The sequence below is a fragment of the Onychostoma macrolepis genome, chromosome 14, assembly GCF_012432095.1.
Source record: "Onychostoma macrolepis isolate SWU-2019 chromosome 14, ASM1243209v1, whole genome shotgun sequence".
In the NCBI taxonomy this organism is placed as follows: domain Eukaryota; kingdom Metazoa; phylum Chordata; class Actinopteri; order Cypriniformes; family Cyprinidae; genus Onychostoma; species Onychostoma macrolepis.
The window spans coordinates 31,453,834-31,471,589 of record NC_081168.1 but is presented as its reverse complement, the minus strand read 5'-3'; the positions used below and the strand labels follow the sequence as shown (position 1 = coordinate 31,471,589).

General features: G+C 35.0%; 1 protein-coding gene across 7 annotated transcripts in view; it reads left to right on the top strand.

Moving 5' to 3' along the window:
• arhgef9b (Cdc42 guanine nucleotide exchange factor (GEF) 9b) overlaps nt 1-17,756 on the top strand; it is a 47,023-nt gene that overhangs the window by 27,401 nt on the left and 1,866 nt on the right. The window contains exons 5-14 of one of the 7 annotated variants that reach the window (XM_058797214.1): nt 1,282-1,461; nt 1,885-1,974; nt 3,992-4,192; nt 4,784-4,963; nt 5,167-5,399; nt 6,687-6,816; nt 7,029-7,160; nt 14,590-14,833; nt 15,636-15,704; nt 17,180-17,230. In XM_058797214.1, the coding sequence (XP_058653197.1) occupies nt 1,282-1,461; nt 1,885-1,974; nt 3,992-4,192; nt 4,784-4,963; nt 5,167-5,399; nt 6,687-6,816; nt 7,029-7,160; nt 14,590-14,833; nt 15,636-15,704; nt 17,180-17,230 (1,510 nt within the window). Of the gene's footprint in view, nt 1-1,281; nt 1,462-1,884; nt 1,975-3,991; nt 4,193-4,783; nt 4,964-5,166; nt 5,400-6,686; nt 6,817-7,028; nt 7,161-14,589; nt 14,834-15,635; nt 15,728-17,179; nt 17,248-17,756 lie in introns of those variants that run through there. The other 6 variants (XM_058797219.1, XM_058797220.1, XM_058797217.1 and 3 more) reach the window with 6 other exon arrangements.

Below are 17,756 nucleotides of genomic sequence, written 5' to 3'. Positions count from 1 at the left end.
GCCTTGTCTTGCCCTGTTTGTGTTTATTAAAGACTGTTATTAAAGACTGTTTCTCGTTCCTCCCCGCTGTGTGCACCGTGACAGCATTACAGCTGGTCTCAATATAGATCTGTCTCAATGTTAATCAAACATTAAAAGAGAAGACAGAATCACTCGCTGCTCTTGATTAAACTGCTGTTTATTTGCATCTTTGTTCTTATTTTTAATAACAGAGATTAAATAAAAAATAGCTATATTGTGATTAATAATATAGTAATTATTAGGCTATTAAGAAAAGAATTGGAGGAAAATATGCATATTTGCTAGGTAGGGATGTAATGATTTACTCAACTCACGAATCGATTCATGATTTTGATTTCACGATTCGATTTTCTCACGTTTATTTTAACAAAATGAGATTGAAGACATTATACAGTAAATGAGAAGGTCTCATTTTTATTAGGCTATTGCTGCACGTTTCTTTGTGAAATTGAAATAAAACTAAACTAAATTGAAATTTTAAAACAAACTCCAAATCAAATAAGCAAGTTGCACAAATAAAATAATTTTCTTCATATAAACAAACTAAGGCTTTGCCTGTGCTCTTTCCATTTAAAATGAGAGGCAACCGCTGCATTTTAATCACAATCCAAACACTGATGCAGCATGAACAGTTTTTAATATAAATTACACTGAATAATTTCGAAATTTGAAGCAAAAACAGATTTGTCTGACTTTAGTTTTGTGAAACTATACTACATAAAACACATCTGAAGGAAGCAGCAGACGAGTTGAATGAGACGCAGATTCACTCTCTGCCAGCAGGTGGCACTTATGAACAGCAATAATACAGTGTTTCCTGGGTTACCGCTGTAAACAAAGCAGCTGTGCTGATAAACACTACTTTAATATGCATCCTTCAGAGGCAAGATGAAAAGAAAATACCACGTAAACTTTTCTAACAACAGTCGGTTCCCCTCAGAGATGCATTCATATAAACTCCTACTTTTTGATTTGTTTGGCATCTCAACTGATTTGAATCATCACACGTTTCTTCAGAAAACTTTAACTCGATTTTTCTCTTTAACTCTGTCACTTTCAAACGTCTGTAGCTCAGTCATTTTTGTCCGATTCCAACAAGTCATGCGATATAATAATAAAAAGAACTCATTTTTGAAAATTTGCTCATTCTGACTCATTTTGCCAGCATGAGTCACAAATGTTTTCTGACCAATAGCAGACGGGGTAAGTGTGTGTGAAAGAATGATGTTTCTCCATCAGACTCACTGTATTGTTCTGCAGTTGATCAGCGGCGGTTCAGTGGTCAGCGCCGAGGCGGTATGGGATCATGTGACGATGGCCGAGAGGGAGCTGGCCTTCAAGGCTGGAGACGTCATCAAGGTCTTGGACGCCTCCAATAAAGACTGGTGGTGGGGTCAAATGGATGACGAGGAGGGCTGGTTCCCCGCCAGCTTCGTGAGGGTACGTCTTTGATCATCTCTCTCATCTCATTGGATAAGCTCCTAGATCAGTGGTCTCAAACTCAATTCCTGGAGGGCCACAGCTCTGCAAGAGTTTAGCTCCAACCAGCTCCAAATCACACCTGCTTGGAAGTTTCTAGTGATACTGAAGACCTTGATTAGCTGGATCAGGTGTGTTTGATTAGGGTTGGAGCTAAACTGTGCATGAGTTTGAGACCAGTGTTCTAGATTATTATTAAATTGTGATGCGGCTCAAGGTCTGAAGTGAAGAAATGGACTCCGTGTTAGATGCGTCCGTCTGGAAAAGAGCGCAGTCAGTGTTGAATCAGTGTTGCCAAGCCTCTTCCATCTCACTGTTCCATTTCTATTCTTCCACAGCAAGAGAAAATTAAAACCAAGTGTATTTCTGTCATTCTTTCCAAAGGTTGATCCGCACCCTCCTCAACCTTACACAAAACCAGTTTTCTATATCAACCCTATAGCAACTCCAAGGTTCCATAACACAACAGCAAAGGTGCGTCCCCAGCTCCTCAAATCTCATCAAGTGCTGCTGATTTTGTCAACACAGCCGTGTCACAAAGCATTTAAAGCATCCAATTGAAATCACGCTCCTAGTGCGCTTCATAGCTTTTCAAATAGATGAGCATCCGACATGTTTCTTCATTACATGCGCTGCTTTGGATGCGTTTTGTAGCAGCCTCCGAATGTTGAAATAGATGTTAGTAGTACTGTAGTATCTGCTTTGCATTCAGAACCATCTTCTCGTTTTCGTCGGGCAGCATCCCATTTTATGTTTGCATCTCTGTAGATGCCTAGATTTGAATTCGCAATGAGTGTGTGTAATAGGGCTGGGCGATATATCGAACACGATATTCATGATTTAGCGCTAATCACAGAACCGGCTTTACTGATGAGATGCGCATGAATATCGTGTTCGATATATCGCCCAGCCCTAGTGTGTAATAATACTAGATGGAATTTCTAAGCTGTTGGTCTGTGTTAAGTTGTCTTTTGATCAAGGAACGTGGTTTTTGACGCTCAAGCAAATGTTCCTGACGGGAAAGAGTTGAAATGCATTGGTGACTTATGAATGGAGAATTACTGAGTGTGAACTTTTATGCCCTCACTTGACCTGATGAGTTAAGACCAGACCCTCCAAACCCAGGCCAAGACTAGACCCCTCAAGACCCAAACACACATCAGAATTCAATAAAATGACTTTTTATTTCTCCACCATACATTTAAAACAATGAAGTTGTCTTTTTATTCCAGTGTTTCCAATTGTTTTCCAAAAACAGAAATCTTTTTCTTTTATCATTTTTTGTACTTTTTTTATTTTACACCAAAAACATGTTTTCCTAACGAACATAAATGAAAGCACAATGCTATCATATGAGTTTCATACATGTTTTTCTACTCTGTTTCACAGGGTTTTTTTTTTTTACTTCTTTGAACTAACAAAGTACCACAGTACTTTTTGAATTTATTCTATAATAATATCAATGTTACATGAAAAAGTGCATGTTGTTTCTATTTCCTCAGTGTATTTAAAAACAAAATTGAAAACCTCACCCTTTTTTTCCATAACGTAGACCTACAGAGAGCATGCGATGTACAAAACTGCAAAATATACTGCTACTGACCCACCATGGAAGCAGCCCAGAAGACATTATCTCATAATGTAACATTCAAGATTGTGATGATTCATAGTTTCCCAAGATTGAGATTCCTATGTAAATAGATTTATGCCACCATTAGATTTCTGTTCCCCATTTAAAACATGAAAAGTCTCCATATATGCCACTTCAGAAGCATCTTCGGCCCTGCTTTATATTAGGTGGCCTAATATAAATAAAAATGAATAAATAAGTACAATGTATTGTGTTCATATTGTATTTAAAACACTTTTGCTGCAATTGATGTGGGATACGGGTAGGTTAGAGACAGGTTTGGTAGGTTTAATGGTCGGTTAAGGTGTAAGGGATGGGTCAACAGTGTAATTATAAATGTAAGTACAGAAATTAATTACATGCAGGTATTTTTAAAATATAAGTACAATGTACCAAGCATGTATGCACACAATAAGTGCATTGTATCAAATTAATAACTTAAATGCAAGTACATAGTAGTTAAACCCACCTAATATAAATATATTCTGTGCCATCTTGCAGCACAATGCATTCTTGTCTGAAACCATAAACTGAAACCCACACAAAGGCAGATTTGTTGTCTTATTACCAATGCCATGAGAGCAAGACTGCAGCTCGTCGTTCGTTTGGAATAAGAAATGTCCAGACAAAAATGGTTAAAGAACAACTGATGGTGGAAGTCTGTAGAGAAATGAACTAGTATTTTTGTGACTATGGAATCTTTAAATGCATGGACTTCTCAGTAAAAACAAACAACAACCTTTTGTCAGTCAGCAAAAATCTTCACCCCAGTGAGACTTAGGGCTCAAACCTGTTCCCCTTTGCAAATCTCACAGCTTGGAGATGTAATGTGTCTCTCTGCCTTTGTTTCTTTGCTGTTAGCTGTGGGTTAACCAGGAACATGCGGGCACAGAATCGGCCGAGAGTGCCGGCGAGGTGCAGAACGGACACACCGACCCCAGCAACGGCTGTCTGTGCATCGGCCAACCGCTGCAGAACCGAGACCAGATGAGGGCCAACGTCATCAACGAGATCATGAGCACTGAGCGCCACTACATCAAGCACCTGAAGGACATCTGTGAGGTACTGCTGACAGCATCAGATGAGTGCGATTGCTTGGTAGAGATTACAGAAAAAAAAATCTAAATTCATGTCGTTCCAAACCCATAGGACTTGCGTATTCAGTACACAAATGAGAATATTTTTAATCAAACCTGAGAGATTTCTGTCCCTCCACTGAAAGACCTTTCACGTAAAATGTTGACATTTCAAAAAGTACATCAAGAAATCCCTATGAATCTAGCTGTTTTGTCTACACGATGGCTTTATATTATTTCACATATGAAAATTGATTAACGCATCAGATATGGTTAACAAACTGTTAAAATGAACCTCGTTTGCTCTCACGTTAAGCAAGCATGGTTGAGCTTCTGTTTGCCATGTTTGATGAGCTCTATGTGTGTGCGTTGATCAGTGTTTATGTGAAAAGCCTAAATGAAATCAGTGCATCATTTAAAGTGACCGTGTCTCTTCAGAAGACTTGGATTAAATCATCACTCAAGGAATTCTTTTGCAATGTCTTCGTGAACTCTGTGAAGGTTGAATGGTTAGTGGAAACAAAGTGCTTCATGCAGATTGCGTACATGTCTGAACCGAAGGTGTTTCTGTCTGTAGGGATACTTGAGGCAGTGTCGAAAGAGGATTGACATGTTCAGTGACGACCAATTGAAAGTGATTTTTGGAAACATCGAGGATATCTACAGATTTCAAATGGGATTTGTGCGGGACTTGGAGAAACAGTACAACATCGAGGAGCCCCATCTTAGTGAAATTGGACCGTGTTTTCTGGAACATGTGAGTACATTGCCTTATGGCTAGGTAAAAACTTCTTATTTCATATTACAGCCAATTATAGCTACACCTACAAGCTCCTTCATAATAAATCTAGAAAGTGTCAAGACAGTCTATAATGGTTGTGTATTGATGAGTATCAGCTATTCAAACGTTTGAACTGAAAACGCATGTGTTTGATTAAGTTCTGACCGTCTGCCGTACAGCAAGACGGTTTCTGGATCTATTCAGAGTACTGCAACAACCACCTGGATGCGTGCATGGAGCTCTCCAAGCTGATGAAGGACGGCCGCTATCAGCACTTCTTCGAAGCCTGTCGCCTGCTCCAGCAGATGATCGACATCGCCATCGACGGCTTCCTCCTCACCCCGGTGCAGAAGATCTGCAAGTATCCACTGCAGCTGGCCGAGCTGCTCAAGTACACAGCACAGGACCACAGGTAACACACAGAAAACACTGTCTGGAGATCTGAAGCTGATGTACAGGCCGAAGCAGACCGTTACAGAGATATCTGTAGCCAGGGAGACTATATACACTATATATATACGATATATTTAAACAACGGTGATACTAAGTTTGTGAGCCCTTTGAAAATAATTCGATTTCAGCATTGATTGCTCATAAAATGTGTCTTCACAATTAAAGGCAATCTGACTACACTAATGACACAGTCATGGTTGTATTTTATTATTATATATATATAGAAGTAAGTATAAGTAAGTGAACCCTTGAATGTAAATAACTTTACACAAAAAATTGTGCATTTTTGGCAAAAAAAAAAAACTTTGCCAATAAATAAGTAAATTTCTTGTCTCATGTCCTAATAGTGAAAATATGGTAACACTTTATTTCAAGGTGTCCTTGTTACACGTTACATGTACTTACTATTATAATAACAATAAATGATGCATAATTACATGCAAGTAACCCTAATCCTAACCCTAACCATATAGTATTAATATTACTCAGTACTTAAATGTATAATTACACTGTAACAAGGACACTAAAATAAAGTGTAACCGTAAAGGTAACACTTTACAATACTGTGACACTATATGCATTAATGCATGCTTAACTAATGCACAGATAATCACGAGTTAATATATAACTCATGAAGAACTAAACCATTTATTAATGATTGCTACATCAGGAACTAATATGATTCATAGATTAAGTAATAAAGCCCTAATAACATATATTAACTAATAATGTAAATTCATATGTTAATTATCACAGTGGGTCAAAGCTATGTACTCTAGTTAATAGTCATGTGCCTCAACAAGTAAAGTCATAACATCATGATATCTTTGCAAATCATTAGCTAATGATTAATTAAAGCAGACAACTGGAAGTTGAAATGCATGGCTTTGACCCACTGTGGTAATTAACACATGAATTAACACTATTAGTTCATATAATTTGTTATTAGGGAATTAATACATTATGACACATTTCACCACTAACAATTTATTGATTAATTAATCTGTTGCTGATGCAGTAATTATTAATAAATGGTTATTTCTTCATGAGTTATACATTAACTCATGATCATCTGTGCATTAGTTAAGCATGAATTAATGCATATTAGTGCCACCTTATTGTGAAGTGTTACCACTGCAATCAAACTGTGAAAAGTATGTGTCATATTAGTTGAGTCAGATTGTTTTTGTCTGCAAGTGTGTTATATATGTATGTATTTATAGTCTGTGGGTGTGTTTTCTGGCAGTGATTACCGTTATGTGGCAGCAGCGCTCGCTGTCATGAGGAACGTGACCCAGCAAATCAACGAGCGCAAAAGAAGACTGGAGAACATCGACAAGATCGCTCAGTGGCAGGCCTCAGTGCTGGACTGGGAGGTGCGTTTCAACAACATCTGTGCATTTACATACAGTTATTGCCTCACATTCATTCAGATGCATTTAATTACATTGAACTCTGATGTCACACTCAAAAAATTTGATGATACTGTTCACTTCATTTAAACAATTCATTTTAATTTAACATCATTGTTGTCCACTGCTAGTCCCAGTTTGTGTGCCAGACTCCCGAGTGTTTTTGTTCTGGTTAGGGTGATGATATTCTGGACAGAAGCTCAGAGCTGATCTACACGGGCGAGATGTCGTGGATCTATCAGCCGTATGGACGGAGTCAGCAGAGAGTCTTCTTCCTGTTCGATCATCAGCTGGTCCTGTGCAAAAAGGTACATGATCTTTACAAAATAGCCTATATTGTTTTCCTCAAAAAGGGGTTTGAGATGGTCAGCTGAAGAATAAAAGTGTGAGCTCTGATCATAAAAATGTTCCTAGACCATATTAAATTCATTAGCATTCCTTACTTTACATTGCCGTATTTACTCTCCAAATCTGACCATAAATTAGAAAAGCATCCTTAAGTTAGAACCATCTCACAAGATGCAGGGCTGTAGGTTTTATTGTAACGGTACAGACATGACGCTTCAGGATGGTTTTGGAGGAAAAAAACCAAACATAAATGAATTTTTATTTTATTTGAATTTTAATTAAACAGTGTTTTACTGAACAAATTGCTCTTTCTTTAAATAAATTCAATTATAATTAAATTTTTCTTAGGGATAAAAATCTACCTCAGCTTCTGCTCTAAACTATAGTGAGTCCTTGTACTTTACTATAAGGTCATAGTTAACAACAGAGCCCAAACTTAAATTACTCAATTGCTCATAAACTATTCAATTACTATTTATTTTTAACTATAATAATCAACGCTCAAATTTAAAAAACAAAATGTATGCAAACATGTAAATTGCACATTATGCAGTTTTTAAATTAGCTTCTAAATTATACAATTTCAATTTGTTGTTTAAATTTAATTATTTACAGAGTGGCTGTCACAACTTGTTTCCGAAAAGATTTATTTAAACATACATTAAATAATTAACACATCACTAACAGGTAAAGTGAAATATATATATATATATATATATATATGTGTGACCCTGGAGCACAAAAGCAGTCATAAGCAGCACAGGTATATTTATAGCAATAGCCAACAATACATTGTATGGGTCAAAATTATTAATTTTTCTTTTATGCCAAAAATCATTAGGATATTAAGTAAAGATCATGTTCCATGAAGATATTTTGTAAATTTCCTACCGTAAACATATCAAAACTTCATTTTTGATTAGTAATATGCATTGCTAAGAACTTCATTTGAACAACTTTAAAGGTGATTTTCTCAATATTTAGATTTTTTTGCACCCTCAGATTCCAGATTTTCAAATAGTTGTATCTCAGACAAATATTGTCCAACAAACCATACATCAATGGAAAGCTTATATTTATATAAAATCTAATATCTAATATTTTGCAAAATGCGCTTCACTAGACTTAATTTCTCTAGCAAATAACGAGCTGTGGACACTGCTGACTTGCCTGAGGTAAATTAAATGCTACGTGACATTTTGTTTACAAGCTGTTTTAATAATGTCTTTAAACAGTTGAAACACTAATTGAGTGATTACGTGAGGGGTGAGATGTTCATTCATGTTTACTTTGCGTTAAAACTAGTGATAAAGAGGAAGGGGTGATCGTGCTGCCGTTAGTATATGGCGACTCGTCACAAAAATTTTCAGTACGAATACATGTACCATTACACCCCTAGTTTATGTATTGCTTTAACTTCTTAAACTTGATTAAATTTTAAAAAAAATTAACATTTTCATTTAAAAACAACTTTTTAAATGCTTAGGTAGGACCAAGTGTCTAGCAAACCTTTCCCAAAAAGCCTCATGAAGTTGGTTGTCAGAATGACCAGACTGTGCAGAGTTGTATTCTTGGGTACAAGATGTATCTTCCTTACAATAATTATGAAATAGCACAGAATAGACATCTGGAAATGAGTGGTGAACGTAGCTGCTGGCCGAGGCCAAACCAGATCTTTAACAAGTAAATTCAGTTGCACACCTCTCACACACGTTTCTGTCTCGCTCGCTATTAAATCTCCCAAATAACAAGACTACATAAAATATGTCACTACAAATCTGCTCAGAGGATCCTTTTCTTTTTTTCCTTTTTTTTTTTTGTCTACAACAGATAAAGTATTTAGCAATCTTTTGCATTTTTGCAATAAGAGAGATATATAATTTATCACCATCTGTACTTTTTTGTGCTTGTTTTTCCTGTATTATACTTTCCAATATAGAGTTGCTGCACCAGCATTCTTTCACAACATAATTAGATGTGTATCTTTTTCCTTTTGCATCTTATTTTTTATGAAATAAAAACTAAGTAAAAAATAATAATAATAATTCCAAATCCCATATGACTTTGTACTTTCACGAATGAGCCACCTGTTTTTATCCATGCAAGTCCTAAACAACAATGGGCTTCACAAACTTTCATTGTATTGACAAAAACAATAGGACCGTATGGATAGGTGTGTGTAAGAAAAATAGTAATATTTAACTATAAAGCATTGCTTTTTTCCATCCAGCTTCCATAAGCTCATTCACAAGAGTTTACGGTTGATGTGTATTGTGAAGCTCAGGCAACATAGAAGTTGTGGTGCTTACATCAGCGTGAGACATCGCACCAGCAGACAACTTAAAGAGAACATTACTTACTGCCGTTGTTAAAATGTGGCACTTACAGGTGCATAAAGATATATAATTGCAGGAGAGGTGGGATTGATGAACCGCAGAGAGCAGAGTACAGCGAGTGTTTTCGGTGAGGAATTGTGGGATTGATCAGAGAAAAGCAGTCGAGAGCGTCCAAAAGTTGAGAAAAGCTCAGCTTCACTGAAGCGTGGTGTGGGTGGCAGCCAGTCGCTGTGAGGCACAGACAGAGTCGTCTGTTTCATTATCTGCCAAATGTGCTGGAGTTTACATATTACTATATTTCATTCAGATCACAAATGCAGTTTGGAGGCTTTCACTGTGTCAAGTCTGTACATGAAGTACATACACGTAGTACATGAAACACCCGGCTAAATGTAGAAGAAGCAGTACTCTGCCTCTCAAGTCTCTCTGCAACCATGTAATAATATAATAAGAATCAAGATGGCGGCACTCCGTGGCGTGCAGCTACTTCTGAAAAGGAAAAAGTGTTAATAATAATAAACTAAGTTTAATTAATATTGTAAATACACGAGACAAAGACGAACAAACCAAAATGCCACCGAAGAAAATCAGCAGCGTGGTTGAGGAGGAGTTGGAGGAGATCAGAAAATCCCTAAACTTCATGTCGGACGAGTTGAGCAAAGTTGCTAAACAACAAACTATGCTACTTGATCTGATGGACGAATTAAACAACTGAAGAACCTGGTGAAAGAGAAGGATAAGAAAATTGAAGGACTGGAGAGATGGATTGACGAGCTGGAGCAATACACAAGAATGGAGGATTTAATCATAAGCGGGCTGGAAACAAAGCACCGGATGTACGTCAGTACAGAGTCCAGAGACACAGACGGTGAAGACGCCCCGCCAGAGGAACTACAAACCCTGGAAAAGCTAGTAATCAAGTTTCTTGAAAGCCAGAATATGATCATTCAGAGCGATAATGTTGAGGCCTGTCATACCCTTCCAAGGAAGGAATGGTGGAGCGAAGCCTGCAATAGTTGTTCGGTTTGTGAATCGGAAACATAAAGCCGAGTTACTGAGGCAGGCAAAGAAGTTGAGGGGTACGGGAGTGTACCTGAATGAACATCTTACATAAAAGAATGCTGACATCGCTAGACGTGCACGCATTTTGAGGAAACAGAACAAGATACAAGCTACATGGACAAGAAATTGCAAAGTGATGATACGGCTAAATGGAACTCCTGAAGTACACGCAATAAGAGAACTCAAAGAACCGGATCAGTATGGATAAGTGAAGACTGAAGGAATATTCATGTGGACTTAAAATGATTATCGATATGATGGACCATGATAAGGAATTCTTGTTCCCATTTAGAGATGTTGATGATGGGGAGTTGGTCGATATTCAAATGGACTGTGTGTCTGACCTCTTACAATGTCACTGTAAGTACGAGAATTTGAATTTGAAATCCTTCAATCACGCAGATCATAAAATATACGAGATTGAAAATGATATTGACCCGGATAATCACTTTTTTAATGATGTAAATAACAATTGTTGTGAGTATTATACAGAAGATAAATTTAATAGAAATGTAAATATGGAGGGGGCATTATCAATAATACATTTAAATAATAGAAGTCTTTATAAAAATTTAATACACATTAAAGAGTATTTGCGTCAGTTTAATAAATTTAATGTGATTGCTGTGTCAGAGACTTGGCTTGATAATGAGAAAATACATGAAGTAGAATTGGAAGGGTATAATTTGTTCACGGTAAACAGAGTTAATAAGAAAGGAGGAGGGGTTGCTTTGTATGTTGGCACAGCATTAAGATGTAATTTGATTAAAAGTATGTCAGCGACTATAGAAAATCTTTTGGAATGTGTAACTATAGAAATAGATATTGAAAGATCTAAAAATATAATTATCAGTTGTGTGTATAGATCACCAGGAACTTGTACGGATACCTTTATGAACAATGTATTTGGTATGCTCGATAAATGGAAAGAGAACAAGGTACAAATTATATTTGTTGAATCCAAATGGAAATAAGAGAATAACAGATTTTACTGACACACTATATAGTAAAGGTCTATTTCCTGTGATTACAAAACCTAGTAGAATAACTAAAGATACTGCTACATTAATAGACAATATATATACAAACAAAATTGAAGGAAAATAGTAGGAGGATTATTTATAAATGATATGACTGATCATATTCCAGTTTTTGCAATCTTTCAAAGATTTGATAAAACAAAAGGAAGTAGGATAAATAGTTTTAAATGAATTCGATATAGAACACCAAAAATCATTGCTGCTCTCAGTGAGGACCTAAAGAATCAAAATTGGAGCGAGGTTTATGTAAGTAAAGATCCTAATAGCGCTTATGATGCTTTTTTGTCCTTATTAATCAAAAAATACGATAAACATTGGTTGTTTAAGAGGACTGTATCTTTACAGCAAAAAAATGAGGATAAATAGAGAAAGCATGTAAAAAGAAAAATGCGTTATACAGGAAATTTATAGCAACTAGAACTATACAAGCGGAAAATAAATATAAGATATATAAAAATAAATTAATAAGTATTATAAGATTTAGTAAAAAGGACTATTATAATAAGTTATTGGACAAGCATAATAATAACATACAAACAACATGGAAAGTACTTAATAGTATAATTAAAAAGAATACTGGAAAAGTAGATTACCCAAATTATTTTGTTAATGATGATAAATTAAGTATAAATAAAATGAACGACATTGTCAATGAATTTAATGAGTATTTTGTAAACATTGGGAGCAATTTAGCAAAAGCATTCGCAGAGCAAAGAACTGGGGATAGGAAAGATGAAATGAATATTTCCATTAATGATTATTCAATGTTTATAAGGGGAGATGACGAAAAGGATATACTTGACATTGTTAACAACTGTAAGAATAAATATTCCACTGATTGTAATGATATTGACATGTCGTTAATAAAAATATTATAGAATATATAGTAAAACCATTTACACACATTTGTAATCAGTCCTTTTTAACAGGATTAAAAAGGTCCCAAGTAATATAAAAACAGCTAAAGTTATTTCTATTTTTAAAAATGGAGATCGGTACTGTTTTTCCAACTACAGACCAATTTCTCTTCTTTCCCAGTTCTCGAAAATTTTACAGAAAATACTTGTGCGCAGGCTTGATAATTTTATAGATAAACACAAATTATTGAGTGATCATCAGTATGGTTTTAGAGCAAACAGGTCGACCTCAACGGCTGTGATGGAACTGGTAGAAGAGATTTTTTCTTCAGTGGATAATAATGAATATACTGTGGGGATGTTCCTAGACTTAAAAAAAAGCTTTTGACACTATTGATTATGGATTATTAATGATGAAACTGGAGAGATATGGTATAAGAGGAAAAGCTTTTGCTTGGATAACAAGTTGACAGATATCAATTTGTACAAATAAATAATGTTAAATCAGATTTAATGAAAGTTGCTTGTGGTGTTCCGCAAGGTTCGGTGCTAGACCCTAAGTTGTTTGTCTTGTATATAAATGGTATTTGTAAAGTGTCTAAAGTATTAGAAATGGTTCTGTTTGCTGATGATACAAATTTATATTGTTCCGGGAAAAATGTGGAACAGCTTCTGAATACAGTGGAAATCGAACTGATGGTTTTCAAAAAATGGTTTGATGATAACAGACTTTCACTGAATTTAAGTAAAACAAAGTTTATAATATTTATTTATCGACAAAATAACAATAAAGTGAAATAAAATAATTAACAATGAGGAAATAGAAAGAGTGTATGAAAACTAATTTTTGGGTATTATACTTGATCGAAAATTATGTCCAAATCCATTGCAATATTAAATAGAATAAAACATATTTTGAATGAAAAAACTTTATATATATATATATATATATTGTATTGTGCGCTCACAGTTCCATACATTACGTATTGTGTGGAGGTGTGGGGTCATACATATAAATCCAATTTATATTCAATATATATGTTACAAAAGAAAGCTATTAGGATTGTTAAAAGGGTTGATTATTACGAACCAACAAATAAATTGTTTATTAATTTCCATGCATTAAAATTTGAAGAGTTAGTTGATTTATATACATCACAGTCAATGTACAAAGTTCATAATAATTTACTTCCAAATTGTATTCAGAGGCTGTTCAAAATAAGAGAAAGTCAGTATAATCTAAGAGGATTGTACATGTGTAAAAAAGTTAGGGCAAGAACTAATGTAAAAAGTAGGTGTTTATCTGTCAAAGGGGTAAATCTATGGAATAAATGTGATAAGGAATTAAAAGTATGTAATTCACTTTGCAAATTTAAGAAAATGTATAAAAATAGGGTGATAAATAATTATATGACTCAGTATCAATAAATTGTGAATGGATTGTTAAAATATTGAAGTAATAGCTGGAATGTGTATTTTTGTTATGTACGTTTGGAATTATGTATGCACATTTTGGGAAATGTTTTTGTAATATTGTTTATTTTGTATTATTTAACTTAGTGAAAAGTGTCGCCAATTCAGTTAACCGTGTACAAAGGGTAGGCATAATAAGCAAGACTTCAGCCTACACCTTTTTCAGTAACTATGTATTTTTTATTTATTTTGTGAGAAGTTGTTGTGAGGACCGGAATAAATGATTATGAATAAAATTATAAAAAATCTGTGTTTGTTTTCAGTACAGTTACAATATAATCATACACACAATTACTGTCGGAGAGATCAAAGAAAAGATAAATTTTTAACCTAGTGACAATAAAATTATCCAACCATTGTGTATATATATATATATATATATATATATATATATATATATATATATAAATCCAGATTTTTAAACCCATTTCTCAGCTTTTGGACTCTCTTGACAGCCTTCTGCAATCCACTGCCACTCTGACAATCTGTAGCTCGGCTCCCATTGAAAATGTAAAAATGAAAATGTCTGCTCTGCTCCTGTTAGTCTGTATTTATTCCATTCACACACAGTCGTGTCGCAAGCACAGATGGTCGTTAATGAGCCTCTGCATCTCTTCTCAGGACCTGATACGCCGGGACATTCTTTACTACAAAGGGCGCATTGACATGGATCGCTACACGGTGAGAGATGCCGTTGATGGACGGGACGACGACTTTATTGTCAGCGTGAAGAATGCGTTCAAGCTGCACAACAAAGACAGCGAGGAGATCCACGTCTTCCTGGCCAAGAAGCCGGAGGAGAAGATCCGCTGGCTGAGGGCTTTTCACGAGGAGCGCAAGATGGTCCAGGAGGACGAAAAAATCGGTAAACTGCCTTCAATTCTCATCCATTAACTGTATTTATCATTGCTGCTTTAAAAGAGTTTCCGTATGTCCTCAGTGCCACCGAAGTACAGTGCTTTTTCTATCACCCTTCCTCACACTGTAACAAATAAGTGTAATTTTTAACTGTAAAATTTTGCAAAAATGCTACAGAAAAAAAACAAAAAAACTGATAATAGGTTAACAGTAAGTTCCCGTACTATATACAGGGAAAAACTGTAAAAGATCTAACCAGATATTTCATGTAATTTCACAGTCATTTTCACAGTTTTTAGAAGTAAAAATAACAAATCAATGTATAATTTACAGTCAAAAACTGTAAACTGATATTCCCAGAATTCCCTGCGTGACACTCCACATTTGAAAATATTTTGTTTAAATAATCATGTTTTGTTATCAGTTATGTACAGTTGGGCTTTATGTTACATCTTCTGTTGTTTAATGAAAGTTTATTGCATTATTTAAGTATCACCGTGAAGGTGTTTTGTGTTTGCGTGAATGACTCTGTGCACCTTCTATATATCAGTATATACTTCTGCTTGTGATGATCTTTGATTCTTCATGTGGCTTTCTCTTTTACCGCCTGCATTATTATGCTGGTTGTCAGTGTGTTCAAGTTACAAAACAGATTTTAATAGCAATGTGCGTTGTTGAATTTACTGGTTTACATTCAAATATTCTTGTTTGTAAATTACGGTTTTATACTGTAAAATTGACAGTTTTTGGCCGTAAATGTGTTGACAGTTTTTCTTTGATCTTGTGCTTCTGTTGTTGGTTTTGTTTAGGCTTTGAGATCTCTGAATATCAGAAACGACAGGCTGCCATGACGGTGCGTAAAGTGGCCAAACAGAAAGGTGAGGCAACAAAGCGATACCAGGTGAATTCAACATTTTTCTATTTTAACTCCTGTCTTCTCATTGTTGCTTTACTCTAGTAAACCGGTGTAGACAGAGTAAACGTGTTCTCTTTGGGCAGTAACTAACTGAGCTGCATTCAGTATTACGACGATAAGATGCTTTCAGTTATAATGAGCTAAGTTTTTAAAAGTTTCTCAGTCCTTTCTCAATCCTGTTCACCTTTAAAATAAAGGTGAAAATACCTCAAATAATACTTAAATGTTTAAAGGGGTCATGGAATTTATTTTTTTTTTTTTAAAGGTTAATTTATGATTGTTGTCGTTGCTGTTGAGTGCATCAGTGTGCTCTCTTTCCGTCTGCGCTCATGTGAACGCTCTCATCATAAGCAGAGAAGCTTATTTAAAATATTCTCTTATTTAAGTATATTCTCATGATACTAAAAGGAAAGAATGCTCCTTTTGTGTGATTTGGACGCTTTAAGTTGTGAAATTTATAGTATGTTTTTATAATGCTGTACAATGTCATCATAATATGAAGGAAAAGTTGTTTCCACACTTCATGACTCCTTTAAATACTGCTGCTCATCATGTATAATTCAGTTGTTTAAAAAGGCGCTTGATCTTTACAAGTCACGATTCTTCTTTAATCAGAGCGAAACCACAGAATAATTCTGCCATTACAGTAAATGATATAGAAATATATTCAAGCAACAATGAAAAGATGTACATTTACATGCTGATTAATATTGATGTCTAAATTTAAGTTTTGTAAAAATATGTAAACAGTGTACAGATTTTCTATTCAGATGATTGCAGTGTATTTTTAGGGGCCAAGCACTGACGGTGCACGCTGCACAGACACTGCTGTATAGTGTCTAGGGTAAAACAGATCAAAGGGCCAAGTTTGAGCTTTGCCACCACATTTCTTTGGCTTTTGATAACTTTGATAACCTTTGATCCGTGTGGACTGGACACATGATGTGATTGTTTTGCTAATGACAAGTCATTCATAATATATAGGCAAACCATTCAGTGGTGAATAGCAAACTGTTATTAATAATTCATCTATAAGCATAGCTGATTGTATATGGACGACACTTAAAAATTGAATCATCTGCACTTTTTTCCTTTTTTGTGCACATATTCACTTCTGTCTGTGCACCTCTCTCAGGTGTTGACATCTCGTAACAGCACCACCTATTGGTCAAAGGATATAAGTTATTCTACTCATGTCTGTTAAACCAATTTTTCCTAATATTCTCTGCATCACATTAAATTTTCATGTAATGGACCTGCTTGTGTTTGTGCTTGGCCCCTTAATATCTGCTTTCAGCTATTTATATTTCTTTTTTTCGTGAAAATATAATGGTTTATAGTGAATATTTTAAACATCATCGGTTAATATTTTTGTGTTGTGTTGTGAATCCTCAATGCTTCACTGACAAACGGTGAAGTATGTTCTTGAATTTGCAGATTCATTGATAGATATCATCTTGAGAAAGAGGGCCATTTTATATGGACATGGTATGAAAATGATAAAGGTATTCTCATGAGCGCATAAAGTAGAGTTAGTTTTTCTACAAAATGCCATGGCAGTGAATTTGAAATGCAACTATAATAAAGCAATTATTCCACTATAAAAATCCAAACCTAAGACTACTGTTAAAATCAGTAAAATCAGACTCTATTATCCATAGATATTTAATGAGGTTGTTGATCTGAAAATTAGAATTCATTATTTACTCACACTTCTACAGCCGTATGAATTTCTATCTTTTTCAGAAGATAAAAGGAGAAATGAAAAATGTCCTGCTCGTGTATGTGCTGTAGAAACAAGAGAGCAACTCTTCAATCCTGACCCTAATTATTTATTACTTAATTAACTTGTCACATTTCTTGTCATTGTATTATAGATAATAATATTTGTTAAAGCAACAGCTGTTCCAAAAATGACTGATGTGTGAATACCTGAGAGAACAATAATTTCACATTTACGAAGCGTGAAAAATAATGATCTGCAGCATATTTGTGTGCATTATTATTATTTTTA